Source organism: Rhinatrema bivittatum, chromosome 4 (assembly GCF_901001135.1).
Source record: "Rhinatrema bivittatum chromosome 4, aRhiBiv1.1, whole genome shotgun sequence".
Taxonomy (NCBI): Eukaryota; Metazoa; Chordata; class Amphibia; order Gymnophiona; family Rhinatrematidae; genus Rhinatrema; species Rhinatrema bivittatum.
The window spans coordinates 252,148,056-252,168,592 of NC_042618.1; the positions used below are offsets into that span (position 1 = coordinate 252,148,056).

Sequence of the window (20,537 nt, forward strand, 5' to 3'; positions counted from 1 at the left end):
TGGCGTTGTTCTGACTTGGGTAAGAGGAGGGGGGAGCTATTAGATGTGTACATGAAACTGTTTATCCTAATATATTTTCATATATTTTGCTCTTTGTATGCACCATTTATTATGTCCATACCCCCTTTATTTATTTATTTATTTTTTAATCTCCTTTCCTGAGTTAACTCTTTGGTGGGGAGGAGTTGTGGTGGACCTTTGCGAAGGAAAGCGTGACATTTACAGACAGCGTAAATCTTTTTGCAGTCTTTGCTAGAGCTCAGGAATAGATCAAGACTATCTTACAATGGAGTAAATCCCTAACAAAAGGATTTACTCTATCATAACTTACTCTTGACCTAATGTTATTTATCGTAAAAGAAAAAGGCAGATTGTAAGTGTTCTTAAATAAATAAATGAGATCATTTCCCTGTTGGGCGACATTTACTCTTGAGTCTGACAGATTGGACATGTTTGATGTTGGTCCCAGGCAAAATGATGGAAGATATTCTGAAGAACAGACTTATTGACCATCTGTATAGACCTAGACTAATAGAGTAGTGCCAACGTGGACTTTACAAAGGGAATTGTTGTCTTACAGATTTTTTACATTTATTGAAGGAATTAATAAACATTAATAAATTAATAACCATTTATTAAAGGAATTAATAAACATGAGTCTATTGATATAGGGGTAGATTTTATAAATTTACGCGCATGCGTACTTTTGTTCGTGCACCAGGCGCGAACAAAAGTACGCTGGATTTTATAAGATCCTACCTAACCCACCCCCCCCGGCCCTATCTAAACCCCCCCCTACCTTTGTTGGCAGATTTACGCCTGCTTTCAGCAGGCGTAAATCTGCGCGCGCCAGCGGGATGTTGGCGCGCCATCACCCGACCCAGGGGCTGGTCCGGAGGCCTCGACCACGCCCCGGGCCGGCGCCACACCCCGCCCCGCCCCGAAATTAGTCCCGCCCACCCGACACGCCTCCTTTGCAAAGCCCCGGGACTTACGCGCGTCCCGGGGCTTGCGCGCACCGCTGAGCCTATGCAAAATAGGCTCGGCGCGCGCAGGGGGGGTTTGGGGTAGGTTTTCGGGGGGTACGCGCGTATCCCTTTGAAAATCTACCCCACTGTGTTTCTGGATTTTCAGAAGGCATATGACAAAGTCTTCATGAGAGACTCATCAAGAAATTAAAAATCATGGGATAGGATGCAATGTCCTATTGTGAATTGGTAACTGGCTAAAAGATAGGGAATAGAGAGTAGGACTAAATTGTCATTGCTCTCAATGGAGAAAGGTAAATAATGAAGTCCACCAGGGATCTGTACTGGAACTGGTGCTTTTTAATATATTTATAAATGATCTGGAAAAAGGGAGTGGTGATTGAGGTTATCAAATTTGCAGATGACACAAAATTATTCAGAGTAGTTAAGTCACAAACTCTAATTGTGAGGAATTGCAAAAGGACTTTGCAAGGTTGAGAGATTGGGCATCTACATGGCAGATGAAGTTTAATGCAAACAAGTATAAAGTAATGCATATAGGAATGAATAATCCAAAGTATAGTTACACAATACTGGGTTCCATATTAGCATCACCAACCAGGAAAAAGATCTTGGCGTCACAGTGGTCAGTACTTTGAACTTCTTGTCTCAGTGTGCAGTGGTGATCAATAAAGCAAATAAAATGTTAGGTATTATAAAGAAAGGAATGGAAAACAAAATAGAAGATGATATAATGTGACTGCACCTTGAGTGTATTGAGTGCAGTTCTGGGTGCCCCATCTCAAAAAAGATATAGCTAAAAAGGTACAAAGAAAGAAGAGTGACCATAAAGGGGGTGGAACAGCTACCTATGAGGAAAGACTAAATTTGTTAGGGCTCTTCAACCTGGAAAAGAGATGGCTCTAAGAAGATATGATAGAGGTCTATAAAATCATGAGCGAGGTGGAACAGATAAATAGGGAACAGTTAATTTACCCTTTCCAGTAGTACTAGAATTAGTGGACACACCATGAAGCTAATAGATTAGCATTTTTAAAACCAATCCGATAAAGTATTTTTTCACTCAGCACACAATTAAACTGGAATTTGTTGCCATAGGATGTAAGGAAAGCAGTCAGCATAGCTGGGTTTAAAAGGGGTTTTGAGAAGTACCTAAAGGAAAAGTCTATAAACCATAATAAGCCATGTAGACTTAGAAAACCACAGCTTATCCTGGTTATGAGCATGAAGGGTTGACCTATTCTTTGGGATTCTACTGGGTGCTTATGACCTGGATTTGCCACTGTTTGAGACAGGATGCTGGGCTAGATAGATCTTTGGCATGGGTCTAGTATGGCATTTCTTATATTCTTATTTCACGTCCTTGTATAACTTATTCCAGTGTTTAATTACACTTATAGTTGGACAGTAATACCTAGTCTTTCCTTCTGGAATTTAAGCTCTTTTCTTCTTACCCTGTCTTCTTAAAGGAAGATTGATGGAAGTATGTGAGAATCATTTTTACTACCTCTGTATCTGTCATCTGAAAAATGTCTTCCTATTTTGCTCTTTTCTTCTCAGGCCCTGCAGCGAGCCAGTCAAATTATTGCTGAAATTCGAGAAACGCACCTTTGGTGAAGGAGGACTCTGCCAGCTCCGTTCCTGATTTACATGGACGGAAAATTTAGTGACTTGAAAATTGTTAGTCTGACAAAATGCCATTCATTGTATATCTTCTTAGAAATCTATTTATGAATTCTTAGCCATGTAAAAACGTGTCTCTATCAGCTTATGGGTTAGATGTACTAAAAGGTTTCCCCCATTGTCTATAGGGGAAAAATGCTAAGTCCATCAGACCCATAAACTCAGGGCAGGAAACTGTGCTGTATCAAGCTAAAGAAATCATATTTAATCAACATAATAAATAGTAGCCATAAATGTTTCCCTCTACCAGTTTTTCGGTTCAGTTAAAACAGACCAAATATGCCCCCATGTAGCCATCTAATATGAAGCTTGAAACAACTGTTTAAACTCCATCTTATGTCTGCTGCCTCGAACCTGCAGGACAGCCTTACCATATCTTAAAGGATACTTGCTCACCTTTAGTCAACACAAGTGAAACTTAATTGGGCCCATCTCAAAAGATTTTCACACTCATTTGCCAGAATTAGTAGAAAAACTGTTAAATCTAGCTACTAGTTTGCATCGCAGGATTTTCCATTTGACGTTGGCTTGGAATGTGAATGCTTATTGGCTAAATGGTAAGAATGAAAAAAAAAAAGGGAGATTTCTATTATGGTTATACTAGTAAGAAGCTTGGCCGTATCCCAAACTTTAGCAGCCTGAGCAGGATAAGAAATGTCTTCTAAGACTAAAAATTAAAATAAATCAAAGCAAAGAAATGCATAAAATTACTTCTGGAGACAAGCCCACATTTAAATAACTTGGTGGCTACGTCTGTAACATGGGCTGTTATTTTGAGCTCCCATAAGGCTGTATCTGAGGTTCAGCACAAGGCTTGTTAAGTACTAAATGCTTAAGGCCTTGGGGAGTCCTCTTCCCATTTGACAAGGCTTGAAATGAGCTAGGGGAAGAGAAGGTACTTAACTAGGTGAACACATGAATCTGTGCAGAACTTTAATTTCCTTAGATGAGACAGGATAGCCTATTAATCCTTTGGCTGCTAAGTTCAGATATATTGGAACAATTTCCCATAGCATTCATATTAATTGCTCAGCCAAAGGGTTAATATAGGCTGTCTGTGGGTGCAGTACAAGCAGTTTAGTGGGGTAGGAGGGGCATACTGGAATTACAAAGTCAAGGTACAGCTGAATGTCTGAGAAGTTAATAGAACATGAATGCAGAAATAGTTGGGGCTATAAAATGCTAAAATGTGTTCACAAGGTACTGTTTGGATGAATTTGTCAGTACTGCTATTTCCTTTTCATATAAGGCTATAGCACTAGTATTTTAATGGAAATAAAAATGTCAGATAGTTGCACAAGTATTACATGAACTGACTGAAGATGCATTATTTGGCTGGTATCAACTTTATAATTCACTGAGCTACTTAAAAGGGATGCAGACTCAAACTAAAGCCCCCCCCCCCCCACACACAACACCTTAGCATCCCTGTAAAGTGTGTATATATTTTTTTTTTTCCCCAGAAACGTTTTGTAGCCCATTTGTATCATTAACATATCGGCCTGTATTTTGTTCTAAAAATCCAACTTTGGTGTTAAGTCAGATTTCCATTTCTTGTGAATTTAGGATTCATGAGTCTGAAATGTAAAGCACGAGAGAGACTGATGTGAGAGAACAGAGGTATTGGGCCCCTGATGCTACCACAGTAACACTAGTGTTCCCCCCCCCCCCCCCCCACTCATCCTATACCAGTTCTTCTAGTGGGGGAGCAGTGGAATCTCACATGGTGCGTATATCATAAATATGTAATCACATCAATGAACCGTAGATCACCACCAAATTCAGACAGCATCTTCAGGCACCTACATGCCATCTGTGGAACTATCCAAATGTAGATGTAAAGTCTGCAAACTGGCTCCTGACTAGCTTTAAATCACCTTTATCAATTTTTGAAAAAGCATCTGAATGTCTGGGCGTGCAATCAGCTGCATTTTCAAATGAATTTGTTGCTAGAAAACTGGAGGGAAACTCTGTGTACTCTTCCATGGCCTAAAGCAACCCATTTCCTTCTCTTCTGCAACTCAAAAGAGCAGCGCATGCATGACACCATCTCGCGAATATACCACATTGTAGTGCACAGAGCCAGTAATGAAGCAGACTGTAAGCACTACCCTTAAAAATTTGGTTGCAAAACACCCAGCTTAGGTTATATATGTGTGCGTGTGTGTGTGAGTGTATGCCTGCAATTGGAATGTAAATAAATCACATTCCACTTTTTTTTTCCTTTCAAAACAATCTGATGCACTTTGGCTCCTATTTAAAAGAGCCTCAACCTTGTTTAAAAAAAAAACAAAATTCAGCATGCAAGAATAGTTTCTAATTAAAGGGGATCAGACAGAACAAGTAATACTGCCTCTTGTAAGCACATTGCAGGTGTCTTGACTGGCTGTTCAGCGATAAGCCTTCACTCCACTGTTGAGAGCTTCGTCTACTGATGCCAGATGTATGTTTGAGATGTTCATGTCATTGTAAATAAAAGTGGTCAAGTGAAAGATTTTCACGTGTTTATTGACATAAAAATTGTTACATTTGCTTTTTATTGATCAATTTAATTGCAGCCTTGCAACCCCTTTGCACTGCAGAGGGCATTTTCTCACTTCTTTTATTGGAAAGTTGTGAAAAAGACTCATTTGATAATAAATACTTGTGGAAGTGCTAAAATTTGCTTTTTCTTCCCTTTTTTTTTTTTTTTTAAATTAAGGAAGGGGGAAGGATGCGACATGAAGAATTTACTTGAGTTCTACTTATGTACAAGTAGTTCCTTACCTGGTCCTTAGAACCTTTCAACTGGTCTGGTTTTCAGGATTTTCATAGTGACTCCATATATAATAATTTTCTCATACATGAAGCTAGTTCCTACAGCCAGTGCTTGCAAATATCCTGTGTGTATTCTTTGTAAATATCTCAAAAACCAAACTGGCTTTGTATGTATGTGAAAGGGAGGATGACAGAGAAAATATGCCCAGGACTAGTTAGAGAAACACTGTCTTATACATTGGTTTTGTAGGACTCTCAGCTTGAGTGCCTAGACAGTCAGTTAAACCTTGTTCCTAGCTTCAAATACCAGATATAACTCGCTCCTTGAATACCAAACATTTGTTAGAATGATGAACAGTTCAACACTCATGGAATGAGAAGGCATCAAGAGTAGTTGCACAGATAGGAGAGACTGTCACAGCTGTGAAAGTTTCTATCTGGAAGCTCAGTAGTTCAAAGGAAAACAACTGGAGCTTAGATAGAAGCTGTGGAGTAAGAATGGTGAAAAGCAATGCTTATGTGTAACTTGAAACAGGAGTCAGGAGGAACTGCTAGTTTGCAGAGAGCCCAGTTCCAAATGAAAGAAATCACAGGAAGCAAACTGTCCCAGGGATTCCTAGCAGCAAGGGGCCAATGAGAGCAGGCAAGAGAAAACAGACACAAAGCAAAACAGGAAAGATTTAATGAGGAGCTCAGAATCATTCAAAAGACAACTAATCACAAGAGAGACATCTCTCTAACAAGTAGAGAACTCAAGTTGCGCAATATCAAAGATGACATGGAGAAAACTTGTTACAGGTAAGCAACTCTGCTTTCCTTGTTATGCTGTCACTCTTAAGGTCAGCAGGATGTCAGTCCTCACACATGGGTGACATCATCTGATAGAGCTCAGCATGGATCTTTGATCTCAAAGATTCTAGAGCATTCAGCATGCTCTACTGGTTCCTTTCCATCTATTTTAAAACAAACTTCCATCATGCCAATTCCTAAAAAGTAAAATGCTGACCCTCTTGACATTACCAACTATCGCCTTATAGCCTCACTTCCTTCAGTAGCAAAAATAATCAAATCTGTAGTTCATCAGCTCACAGAATACATTAACGACAATAATCTTCATCCACGTCAACATGGTTTCAGAAAGGGACATAACACCGAATCCCTTCTCCTATCCTCTTGATACTGTCATCAGAGATTTTGACTCCAACACTGACTATATTATAGTATTCCTTGATATCTCTGCAATGTTAGTCACTCTAAATCACAATATTCTTTTTTTTCTAATCTTCAGCACATAGGTATTGCTGGTCACATTCTTCAGTGGTTTAAATCATTTCTTGCTAACTGTCCACAAAAAGTCATTCTCTGTGTTCTCAACTCTTAACTGGTATTATACTAACTCAGTTGTCCCTCGGGGATCTTCTTTATCTGCTATCCTCTTCTAACATCTACTTGCTTCCTCTTTGTTACCTCCTGGCTGGTCTTGATCTAAATTTAAGATATACGCAGATGACATTCAGTTTATCATTCCCTGTTCAGATTCCTGGCCTAAGACCTTATCCTTAATACAGTTATACTTAAAATCAATAAATACTTGGTTATCAAACAACTGCTTAAAATTAAACACAGCAAAAACAGAGTTGATTTTCTTATGCACCATTCCTGAATCTTCATGCTGTCCTCCAGCAAGCTTCACCTGTGAAAACTACTCTATTCCTATAACAAACTGCACCGTAATCTAGGCATACTGATGGATTCTAATCTATCAATGACCACTAATGTTTCTGCATTAGTAAAAAAAAAATCCTTTTTTAAATTACAATTACTCAGAAAACTAAAACCACTTCTTTTCCCCTCTGATTTTCGTTCAGTTGTACAAGCTTTGATATTGTCAGATCTAGACTATTGCAATTCTCTATACCTGGGTCTTCCTGCATCCACCATCCGTCCTCTCCAACTTATCCAAAACTCAGCAGCTCGAATAATCTCTAACATTCCTTGTAGAGAACACATCACACCAATTCTTCAATGACTTCACTGGCTCCCTCTACACTACTGCATTCAATACAAGGTTCTTTCCATCATTCATAACTTAATTTACAACCCTTTGACTGTTTGGCTGTGTTCTACACTAAGACTCTACTGGCCTTCTCGTAAGTTAAGGTCAATGGACAAATGCATGCTTGAAGTTCTCACAGTAAAAATGGCTAGGCTTGATTTGACCCGTAGGCGCGCGCTTTCAATCGCAGGACATATTTTATGGAACTCACTTCCAGATTATATCCGTCTCATCCCAAATTCAAAAGAATTTAAGAACGTTCTGAAGACACATTTTTGCACCCTCGCCTTTGGTAAACCAACAGAACCCTAAAAATGTTTTTCTTTTTACGATATGTCCATTTCTTATAACTCTCCGTATTTACTTTTTACCTGTATATTTATTTTTATTCTCTTTTAATTTTCAATTTTAATTTGTATGTAATGTTCAAATTTATGTATGTACACTTTTGTAAACCGTTTAGATCTATAATTCATTTGTATAGGTGGTATATAAGAATTTTTAAATAAATGTGCAGCTGTAGCCCCCTCCTGATCTCTCAGACAGAATCTCTCAGACCATGATATAGCAAATATATGAGAAAAACCAACTTCAGGAGGAGGTAAGCAGGTTTCATGAGGACTGACATCCTGCTGTCCTCTGAGAACACCTGTTACAGATAAGCAATTCTGCTTTCTTCAAAGACAAACAGGATAGTAGTCCTTATACATGGGTGATTCCCAAGCTAGAGGCTGCTGCAAAACAGGAAAAATGGGAGAAAACTTTTAGTACTGAAGCATCACTATTTCTCCCCCTCTTTCGCAGAGGCAGCTGACCCATAAGGACTCTAGGGAGGAAAACAGTTGGGTTATTTGCCTCAAAGATGACAGACAGAGAAACTCCAATACTCAAGGCATCCGAAGGCAGGGGTGTAATGTGAGCACAAGGTGAGAATCCTACTAAGTTGCACAAAATGAACACTGTCAAGAGCTTCCTAAAAGTGAACTCTGACTAGCACCAGTTGGCCTAGGACCCAGAGGGTACAGGCAAAGGCACAAATTTCCAAGTATGAGAGAAATAAGTACTTGGATTAAGACCGGAAAGTTTGATTTCTTTTTTGGTCATAAGACAACTGAAAATCAGCAGGGGCTGGAAAGCCCAGCAGAAAGAAAACTATGGTTTATCATCAACCAAGTAACAAGATGGATTGGGCATACAGAGTGATGCCCAAAGTATGCCCAAAAGGAATAATGAGCATGGGATCCACATGTCCACCCAGAGAAGTAACAGCAAAAAGTATCCAGGTCTGCAGCAGACCTCACCTGCCAAGCTACTACAAGTACAAGATCTGACCTCCAAGGTCAGATGGGATAAAAACTCTGTGAGTCGTGGCATGAAGGTTTACTCCTCCCCAGGGAGACTTATGCCAAGATGCTGAGCAGGGCAGTAAGCCATTGGGAAAGCACCTCGGCCAGTGAACTGGCCAGAGCAGGGAAAGGATCACATACCCCTTCCGAAGAGGTATATGTAGTGACCACTTCCTTGAGCCCCCACCCCTGATTTCTTCCTGGATTGTCTGAAAGTCAGATGAGATGAACATTACAAGGAGGCAGATCTCTGGACTGCCGGACAAAGGAGATGGCCTCTAGGCTGTAGAATATATAGATGAGAGACTCCCAACCATATAAAATCCCCTGCCAATCCCAGCAAGGGGTTGCTGCTAAGGCAGGTACTACACACAGGGCCCATCTCCCCTCCGTAAAGATACTGAGAGTCCTAGACTTCAGCAGGATGAGTAGTCTGTAAATCTCTCTGCTGCGAGCAAAAACTGGAATGCTGCAAGTGGCAGCCCCTGTGGAAGAGGACTTCCTCACCAATCTGGGAGCTGTGAGGGCACCAGAGAAGGAACATTCTGATCCGCAGAGCAAATTGCCCACTGATTGAGCCTAGGTATTGAACATATGGCTCAGAATAACCCATTGTTCCACTTGATAATATTGTGGCACACCATCAGAACCGTCCGCATGAATAGAGACTGCCATGTCTGCAAACGAATGCATCTACCAACAGGTCACCTCTAAAAGAGAAGAAAAAGAACCCATAAATGACTGCAATATGGATGGAAAACCTCTTTCGCATGATCCTTTACCCCCAACCCAAAATGCCCTAGATAGGGTGAACTGTTGAAGGCAAACATGCCAGGAAAGCAAGAGGGAGGAGAAACCACCCCTCAGAGTTAGAGTGCACCCAATTCAACACTGATTAGGAGCGGCACGAAGTGAAATTATGCACGTTGTGCTCAGCCAGTATTCAAAGAGCCACTGTGCCTACGTAAGAGAAATCCTCCCCTGCTACTGGGGAGCAGATTTCCAGAGAAGGAATTCCCGACCCTACAAATATTCCTGATCTGGGTAGCTCATCGCCTGCCATGAGGCACCCCCACTGCGCAATAGCGCAACAGAGAAGCAAGAGCTCCCAATGAGTGGTTTTTGGATCCTGTTCAAAAACTGAGGGTGGCTGCTACTCAGAGGCTAAGCCAACCCAGAGGATGAGATGTGATAAACAGCCCGTTCTCTGAGCAGAAAACAAGACACTGAGAGGGAAACTACTGAAGGCACCTCTTGAAATTCAAAAGTCAGACCTCACCCCCGAGGCAGGAAGAGACTGCACTGCTCAACTGGATCAGTTTGATTCCAAAAATCCTTACTCTCTCTGGATGAGAGTGGGGCACAATTGTTGACCGATGAGGTCTTCATGATGACCAGAACAGTTGCTGGTGGCCACCTAGGCAGACACTAGGACCAATATGGCAAACAGGTGCAGGAAAAACCAGCATAAGTGACTCAGGTGGCCCACGTTTCTGCACTGATTCATGCAAATCAAGGGCTGAAGCATTGCCCCAGTCAGCGCTACACACCAGAGAGAGCATGCATCCAGGAGGTTCCCCCTCAAGGTAATCCAGAGCATAAGCCATTGAGGGAGTTAGCCTTTAAGGGTCCTGTCCCCTCCTAAAAGTGGGAGGTACCCTGGTATCCATCCCAAAATGGAGTGAATAGAATCGTATTCTCAATCCAGACCTCCCAGTGCACCAGTATGGGATGTCTGCCAGCACTAGAACAACACATGCCAATTGGCACCAAGTAAGGTGCCCCTTTGCTGAATCTACATCCTGCAACAGCAGCGCTGTACACTGCACTGCGATACTCCAAGCCAACAGGAATGCGTATGCACAGAAAGATGCAGCACCCTTGGGGCCTAGAAGTCCATGCCATGGCCTAGATGGGCACAAAAGCAGCGGCAGTGGACCGTGTGTGAGGTGTCACCATTGGTGTCCAATAGCACCCCTGGATGCCAGACACATGATGGCACCACCAGCTGATGTCTTCTGCAAGTAATCAAGAGCCACTGTTATGATGCACCTGGCACAGGCAGTCCAGCATGGACATATATCTAGGTACACACAGTGATGGTACATGATACCAGGGTCAGAAATGTGCTACCTACTACATATAATGGGGACACTTATAACAGAAATGTCTGTGACTGTACCCATGGTGATGTGGTAGTGCCGCCACTCACAGCATCTGGCACTCCACAGTGACGAAAGTACCCCATCAATGTACCTGGTAAACAGAGGCATAGACCACCCTCACCAATGGCAACCCCACTGTCAGTGCTCCCCTGTCACAATGATGCACTATGGCAACAGCAGCACTCACTGTGTGCAAATGAAGGCTATGGTGTTGATTATAGCCCTACGTTGTTGGAGGCGCCCTTCGACAGCGGTGCCTCCATGGTGGCCCCAGCACTTGCTAACGTTTACAGCGTCCTGTGATGCCTTCATGCCCAATGGCAAGGACACCTCCGGCGCTCAACAATGTGGAAGGTGCCCCCAGTACCCATTGACGCACCTGGCCCATGATGGCAACCTTGGCGTTTTGACGGCATCCATGGCATGTGATGGCAGCCATGATGTTCGATGGCAACCATGGTGCGTGGCAGCAACCCTGGTGCTCAGTGGTGCCGAGGTGCTTATAGTGAACATGGAGCTCTATGCGCACGATAGGCAGACAGTGCCACTGGCAGACAAAGCAGCTGATGGCATCCAAGCTACTCACACCGCTTGATGGCACCTGATGGCATCCATGGCATGTGATGGCACTCTTGGTGCTCAACGGCAATGAGAGCAACCTTAAGTGCCCAATGGCAGTCAAAGCTCTTGATGGTGTCAAAGGCCTCTATGATGCTTGCTGGCATCCAAGGGGTTCGATGGCACATGGTGCTCAATGGCACCCCAGTGCTCGATGGCAGCAGTGAAGCAATGCTATTCGATGGTGTCCATGGCGCTCCTCTGGACAGCGCCAACGGTGCTAGTTTGTGCCTCTGAAAGCACTGGACGTTACCCATGGCGCTCGCCGGCACCCATGGGTACTGGTACTCAACCCAAAGACATCGAGAGTACCCACGGTGCTTGATAGTATCCATCAAAGATGCCCACTATGCTTGATTGCCCTGCTGGATAGCTCAATGACTACCATGCCATAGTGCTTGACAGCACTGATCCTGCTCATTGGCATTGATGGCTTCAGTGTGGCCTTTGTACTTGATAGTGCCTATGGTGCTCACTGGCATCAATGGCACTCGTCATCCATGGCGCTCAACAGCTGCCAAGCCATGGTGCTCGAAGGCGTTAAGGGTGTCATGGCACCCATGGTGTCCGTGACAGCGTTCGCTGGACCCGAAGGCATCCATGGCGCATGATGGCCTTCATGAGGCTTGTCATTGATGGAGCTCCCAGCACAATATGGCCTCCATGATGCTTGATGTCATTGATGGAGCTCCTGGCGCATTATGGCCTTCATGATGCTCAGTGATATCAATGGCGTCCATGGCATTCAATCCAGGAGGCTCAATGGCATCCATGGCACTCGACCACGTTAAGAGCATCCATGGCACTTAGTGACCCTGGTGCTCGAGGGGGTTTATGGTGCTCAGTGGCAACCAGAGCCCTCGATAGCACCCCCAGTGCTCCCCTGGCGCTTGACATGCTTCTGGGGCCATCAGTGCTCTGGCACACGTGTTCAAGCAACTGATTCTAGGCAAGGCACTGAAGGTGCATCAGCGAAGCTGATCGGCCAGGCTCCTGTTCACCTTCTCTCCGAAGGACATGCATTGCCAGATCAATTAGACATGCAGGAGGGAAAGCCGCATCAGCCAAGGAGACTAATTCCCTGGAGTGTAGGAAGGATGAGCTCTCCTCCCAAGGGAACATCTGATCCTGAATTTCCCCACAGTCAGAACCTCTGTCAATACCCAGCATTCAAGCAGACTTTTCTGGAACTTCAGCCTGGGTAGGAACTTAGAAATGTCCCCAGACCAGAAGCCCACTTGGACCACAACAGACTGACACTACCAGCCCGAACAGGTACCTGCCAAAAGCAAAAACAGACGAAGAGAGGACAGACAATAAGCTGCAGACCATTTTTATATAGTAATGCCTTGAAGAAACTCACTTATTCTATTATGCTCAACAGGTTAGACTATTATAATACCATACTACATGAGCTGTCTTCCAACCAAGTTCGCAGACTTCAAATAGAACACAACCAAAAAATTGATCACATCACATTATTTCTCATTGAACTTCATTGGCTCTCATGTATTTTAAGTTTTGCTTATTTTTATACATGTATTTAAGTTTACAAGATTCAATTCAAGTTGGGATGCTTAACTTTCAAAGCTTTCCGGTGAGGTACTCCATCATATTTATCCAATCTTCTTATCCCATACCTGCCTACATGCACTCTATGTTCCTCGCAACAAGAGCTATTAGTTCTCCCTTTGCCTAAATTGATAAGACTGGAACTCACTCGTGAACATAAGAACATAATGAGGTAGATCTTTAAAAAGTACACGCGCGCGTACTTTTGTTTGCACAACTGGTGCAAACAAAAGTACGCCGGATTTTATAAGATATGCGCGCAGCCGCGCGTATCTTATAAAATCCTGGGTCGGCGCGCGCAAGGCTGCGCAAAATCGGCAGCCTGCTCGTGCCGAGCCACGCAGCCTGCCTCCGTTCCCTCAGTGTCCCCCCACCTTCCCCTATCTAACCCACCCCCCAGCCCTACCTAAATTCCCCCCCTACCTTTTCTGTGAGGCAGGCGTAACTTGTGCGCGCCGCCTCGGCATCCCCCGGCACAGCCCTCGCAGCCCGCCCCTGAACCGTGGCCACGTCCCCAGACCCACCTCGGACCGCCCCCTGACCCCGGACATGCTCCCGGACACATCCCCGGCCGGCCGACACGCCCCCTTCCGCCCTTTTTACGAAGCCCCGGGACTTACGCACATCCTGGGGCTTTGCGTGCACCGGCGGCCTATGCAAAATAGGCGTGCCGGCGCCCTGCAAGCGTAAATCCAGGAGGATTTACGCGCGCAGGGCTTTTAAGATCTACCCCAGAATGTTTTAGTTCCCAATCTTTGGAATTCTTTTCTTTTGGCACTATGCCTTGAAAAACAAAAACTATTACATTTAGGAAGTCTCTTAAAACCTTCCTTTTCACTACCCAGATTAGTGTTTTTCTGATTTTACATGTATTTAAGTTTTGCTTATTTTTATACATGTAACTAAGTTTCTCACAGGACAAGCAGGATGGTAGTCCTCACATATGGGTGACATCAAAGGATGGAGCCCAATCACGGAACACTTTTGTCAAAGTTTCTAGAACTTTGACTAGCACCTACTGGGCATGCCCAGCATGGCACTAAACCTGCAGCCAGCAGAGGTCCCCCTTCAGTCGTCTTTTTTCCACGCAGCAGTAGCCTCGCGGATTAAGGAGCTCTGGAACATAAACCGCCTGGAAGCCTGGGCAGTCAAATTGGCGTATCTACAGTTCAGCCACATACTTCATGGTCAAGCGGTCCATGTAATGACAGACAATGCAACAAAGGTAGCCTACATCAACTGCCAGGGGGGAACCAAGAGCCAGCAAGTGTCACAGGAGATGGATCTTATGGAATGGGCAGAAATACATCTACAGATGATCTCGGCCTCCTACATTGCAGGAAAAGACCACGTCAGAGCAGACTTTCTAAGCAGGGAGAGTCTGGATCCAGGAGAATGGGCATTGTCGGCCAAAGCCTTTCAGCTGGTAGTAGATCACTGGGGCTTCCCGTCCATCGACCTGCTGGCCACATCTCATAATGCAAAGGTTCCCTAATTTTTCAGTCGCAGAAGAGATCCGTGGACCCGGGGGATCGACGGCTTTCATTCAGACCTGGCCAGAAGAGGACTTACTATAAGCCTTCCCTCCATGGCCCCTGCTGGGCAGGGTCATTTGCAGGATCAAGCACCACAGGAGAATATTCCTACTAATAACTCTGGATTGGCCCAGGCATCTGTGATATGCAGACATGCAGAAACTCCTGGTGGAGACCCCCCTGTGCCTCCCACTGCACAGGGACTTGCTTCAGTTAGGACCGGTCCTTCACAAGGATCTGACTCAATTCTCTCTTACGGTTTGGCCCTTGAGAGGGCTCGCCTGATGAAGTGTGGATATTCGGCGGCAATAATTACCACCTTGCTCTGCGCACTGAAGTTCTCTATGTCCTTAGCATATGTGCGGGTCTGGAGAGTATTTGAGGCCTGGTGCGAGGAATGCGGTGTTTCCCTCTCGGACAGTCAAAATCTCACTGCTTCTGGAGTTTTTACAGGACGACTTGAATAAAGGATTGATCCTTAACTCCTTGAAGGTCAAGGTAGTGGCTCTCTCTTCTGTTTCAGGGGTGAGGTGAACGGAACCTGCCTGTCGGCTTATCCAGACATGGCCCATTTTCTGAAAGGGGTAAAGTACCTCCAGCCCCCCCCCCCATGGTGGCCTGTTCCCTTGTGGAATCTTAATCTATTATTGGAAGTTTTGGCAGGGCCCTCCTTTCGGCCGCTGCGCAATCTTTCCTTGCGCTGGTTAACCCTGAAAACCATGTTCATGGTGGCGATATGCTCGGCTCGTCACATCTCTGAACTACAGGTATTGTTGTGTTGGGAACCGTTCCTCTGGATAACTCCAGGAACATTACAACTTTGGACCGTTCCAACCTTCTTGCCCAAGGTAGTCTCTGAGTTTCATTTGAATCAGTCCATTTCATTGCCATCCCTAGATAGATACAAGGACATGGAAGAATACTGCTTCCTCCGCCATTTAAACATCAGTAGGCTTTTTGTTTGGTAGCTGGAAGTTTCAGAACTGGTCCGCAAGATGGACCGCTTGTATGTTCTTCATGGTGGGAGGCATAGCAAACCAGCTTCACAGGCTACCGTAGCTCGCTGGATCAAGGAGGTGGTCACAGGAGCCTATGTAGAGGCAGGAAAGCCATCACCCTTTCAGGTTCATTGCACTAGGGCTCAGGCAGTCTCCTGGGCAGAAGCTAGATTTCTGTCTCCTGTCGACATCTGCGGAGTGGCGACGTGGTCCTCCTTACACACCTTCTCCAGGTTCTATCACCCAGACGTTCAGGCCCGAGAAGACGCAGCCTTTGCAAGGGCGATGCTAACCAGACATCAGGCAGCCTCCTGCCCTGATCAGGAGTAGCTTTTGTACATCCCATTGGTCCTGAGTCCATCTGTTATGCCAGTGTCTGCTATGCCGGTGTCTGCTAGACGCTGGAGAAGGCATGAGTGGTTAACGGTGTCGAACGCAAATGAGAGGTCCAATAGAATGAGAAGGAAAGGTTGGTCTTTTTCCAGATTGATGAGGATTGTATCCGTAAGTGAGGCTAGTAGTGATTCAGTGTTCAGTGACTTTCGGAATCCGAATTGGTTCGAGGTGAGGATGTCATTTTCTTCTAAGAAGTCAGATAGTTGTCTGTTTACAACCTTCGCCATGATTTTAGCAATCATTGGGAGGTTGGCAATGGGTCTGAAGTTAGCTGGGTCAGAGTGTGGTAGGTTAGGTTTTTTGAGGAGGGGTTTGAGTATAGCAAGCTTGAATTGGTCAGGAACTTGGCCTTGAGACAGCGAGCAATTTATGATGTCTGCTATTGGTTTGGCGATGATGTTGGGAATGGAGAGCAGCAAATTGGATGGGATTGGCCTGGATTGGCCACTGTTGGAAACAGGATGCTGGGCTTGATGGACCCTTGTTCTGACCCAGTATGGCATTTTCTTATGTGGTCTAGTGGGTGGGACAATGGCTTCATCTTCTTGAGGATGTTTTCTATTTCTAGAGCGGACGTCAGCTCGAAGGTGGCAAGTGAAATTGTGGTTGATTTATTTTGCTGTGGGGTTGGGTGCGAGCATAGTGAGCCAGTTGTGTGTGAGTGGATCAGTTGAGGAGAGGGCCCCTTGATCGGTGCGAGGGTGTCGATTTTTTTCTCAAAATAGACCGCCAGTTCATTGGCTTTGTTGGACGCTTGTGCGTCTGGTATGAGAGGGGTAGATGGTTTTGTGAGGGCTGATACATAGGAAAATAGAGCTCTAGAGTCGAAGATAAAGTGGTGGATCTTTTTAGAGAAGAATTCTTTCTTGGTTCTGTTGATGGCATTTCTGTATAAATTTAGGCAAGATTTATAAACCAAGAGGGATGTTGTGGACGGGTTCTTACGCCACCTGTGTTCCTTGCTTCTGAGCTCTTGTTTGAGAGACTTCAGCTCGGGTGTAAATCAGGGTTTCCTATTGTCCTTGTCCGGATGGAGAATTTTCGTGGTCATGGGGCATACTTGTTGGTGATGTTGGACCATGAGATAGTGGCCGTGTTGACGTCAGATAGGTTTAGATGAGCTAGTTCTTTGGATAGATGAGAACTGAGGAGTTCTCCGGAGCAGGGTTTCCTAATAGAGACTGAGGTTACATGAGATGCTTGAGGAGGGTGCTCCATGATCTCTAGCGCCATAGAGATGATTAGGTGGTCGGTCCACGGGACTGGAAAACTTTCTTCCTCATAGCCATTATATCAGCTAGAAGAGTCAGTGAACTACACGCACTTGTCACATACGAACCTTTTACAAAGTTCCTACATGACAGGGTGGTCCTCCGTACTCATCCCAAATTCCTTCCAAAAGTAGTCACGGAATTCCACTTGAACCAATCTATAGTTTTACCAACATTCTTTCCAAGGCCTCACTCTCACCAGAGAGAAAAAGCCTTACATACCTTGGACTGTAAACGTGCGCTATCCTTCTACTTAAACTGCACTGCAGTTCAAAGGAAATCCACTCAACTATTTGTATCTTATGATCCAAACAAACCAGGTAAAGCAGTGGGAAACATACTTTGTCAAACTGGCTAGCAGATTGCATACAGTTTTGTTATGAGAAAGCAGGCCTTACTCTTCCAGGGTGAGTAAAAGCACATTCAGTCAGAGCAATGTAAATTTAGGCTTCCCAATAATGTGGACTAAAACTTTGAGGTTACATTTGTTTATTTCTTTTATCTTACTAATTGTAAGTTTGTTAAAAATATTGCAATGTAACAATTATTTTCTTTTCTTTTTCATTTTGTAAACTGTACTAAGAAATTTAATAAAGTATAAATTTAAAAAAAAACAACTCTGGAATTTGTTGCCAGGGGATGTGGTTAGTGCAGCTGGGTTTATAAAAGGATTGGATAAGTTCTTGGAGGAGAAGTCCATTACCTGCTATTAATTAAGTTTGGGATCTTGCCAGGTTCTTATGGCCTGGATTGGCCATGGTTGGAAACAGGATGCTGGGCTTGATGGACCCTTGGTCTGACCCAGTATGGTATGTTTTTATGTCAGGCCAGAAGAGAGAGGATCCAGAGGGAGCAGGCACAGAGGAGGATCGTGCGGAGTAGGCTGTTCCGGCTGGATTCATGATTAGCTAGGTGCCTTTCTGGGCACCTGAGCATCCTGATTCATGCCCAGCTGAGTGGCTATTTTGGCATCTGAATGGCCAGATTTGTGCTTAGTTAGACTTTCTGGGCGCCCGAGTGCCCAGATTCGTGCCAATTTCAGCAGCTGAACAGTCAGATTCATGATTAGCTAGGTTCCTTTCTGGGCACCTGAGCATCCTGCTTTGTGCCCAGCTTAGAGCCAGTCTTGGCACTTGAGTATCCATGAAAATATCTGCTATGTTTGCTGCAGCACACAATTATCTGAAATATTAAAAAATACATTCACAGAATAGGGAGACCACTTGCTTGATTTTATATGTGTATTATCGGCACACCTTTTCTACGCAGATGAAGTCGCTTATTACACAGAGCCTTACAATGCTTAGGTACATGTGTTTAGTGTGCATGGATTTTCTACACACAGGGGTAGATTTTAAGAGGCGCGCGAACAGCCTACTTTTGCTTGCGCATCAGACTCAAGCAAAAGTACGCTGGATTTTAGTAGATACGCGCGGAGCCGCGCGTATCCACTAAAATCCTGGATCGGCGCGCGCAAGGCTATCGATTTTGTATAGCCTGCGCGCGCCGAGCCGCGCTGCCTCCCCACGTTCCCTCCAAGGCCGCTCCGAAATCGGAGCGGCCTCGGAGGGAACTTTCCTTTGCCCTCCCCTCACCTTACCCTCCCTTCCCCTACCTAACCCACCCACCCGGCCCTGTCTACACCCCCCCCCTTACCGTTGTCGGGGGATTTACGCCTCCCGGAGGGAGACGTAAATCCCCGCGCGCCAGCGGGCCTGCTGCGCGCCGGGCCGCGACCTGGGGGCGGGTACGGAGGGCGCGGCCACGCCCCTGGGCCGTAGCTACGCCCCGTACCCGCCCCAAAACGCGGCCGACACGCCCCCGAAACGCCGCGTCGACCGGGCCCGCCCCCCGACACGCCCCCCTCCGAAAACCCCGGGACATACGCGAGTCCCGGGGTCTGCGCGCGCCGGTAGGCCTATGTAAAATAGGCTTACCGGCGCGCAGGGCCCTGCTCGCCTAAATCCGCCCGGTTTTGGGCGGATTTAGGCGAGCAGGGCGCTGAAAATCCGCCCCACAATTTGCATTTTTTTTTTTTAACACATCCTCCGGAGGCACCAGCTTTAGCCACGTGTGATCAAAACCCGTAGTCATAACTAGCACCTGTTTTGCCACGGCTCTTATTCCATCCGCCCCTTCGTAGAGGTGGCTTATTGAAGAACAGCATCTGTAACAGATTCCATACTCTTTGAGCAAGTTTTTGCATTCATTTAGTATCTTTTCCCAAAAGCCACAGCATTTCTTCAGAGTTGAGCTTTTCAACCTTTTTTTTTATATGGGGGCACACTTACAAGTTTACTTAATCCTCATGGCACACCAAACCAAGTTTTACAATGTCACATATATTCATAGCTGTTGGTCACTGGTCATATGACTGAAAATGCCAGGAAATGTGCTTTAGCTAAATTGAACTGCACTACCTTCCCTCCCTAACAGCATTCTTTTTCTCTTTCTAGATCCAAGCCCAATCTCCTCCCCAAAGCCAAGCGTTCCCTTTAAGGACTGGTTTGCTGTGGGGGCTACATTACCCTCTGAATACTACTTTTTTGATGCAAAAACCTATCCCTTTTTATGCTCACAGCAACCTAATCCTTAAAGCAAACATTGGCTAAGTCCATCCCTTGCTTAAAATAATCACCTAATTTCTACTACCAGCAGTGAAAATAAAATGTGTATGAAGAAAAAGATTTCCAGCAGTACAATTCAAAACTGCTTTCTGTATGCAGGTGAAATTAATAAAGAGCAAAGCTTTGTTAAAATAGAAATGAAGAAGGGATGACAATGCCATAAGAGCCCCCTCCTCAACTCCAGCAAATCTTTTCTATCAAAGCAAGGGCACAGGTTCAAGGCCTGATCGCAGTAGCATGCTCGGCAGATATGCAAGCTAAGGACCGAGCTAGCACATGCTCTGCTCCCATACTGCACATCTTCAACAAATTTTGCTGTTGCCGCTGTGATCAGGCCTTAGACCAGCCCTTATGTCAAAAGAAAAGGTTCAAGGCGATCAGTTTTAATCAAAAGGGCCTACCAATGAACTGCACTCATTCCACCTCTTTGTTGTCACTATGTAGCTCTTATATGCACTATATAAAAACAATGCTTTTCTTTCTGTCCATTATCCATCTTATAAAAAACCTCCACAAGACCAGGG

At 44.9% G+C, this 20,537-nt stretch overlaps 1 protein-coding gene across 6 annotated transcripts in view; it reads left to right on the forward strand.

Annotated features, from left to right (window-relative positions):
* The window catches only part of DNM1L (dynamin 1 like), a 162,211-nt gene extending 157,185 nt beyond the window's left edge, over positions 1-5,026 (forward strand). For all 6 annotated transcript variants that reach the window (XM_029600030.1, XM_029600031.1, XM_029600032.1 and 3 more), the window contains one exon: positions 2,550-5,026. In XM_029600030.1, coding sequence (XP_029455890.1) covers positions 2,550-2,606 — 57 coding nt within the window. In that variant the 3' untranslated portion in view covers positions 2,607-5,026. The remainder of the gene's footprint in view (positions 1-2,549) is intronic.
* Positions 5,027-20,537: the final 15,511 nt, after the last annotated feature.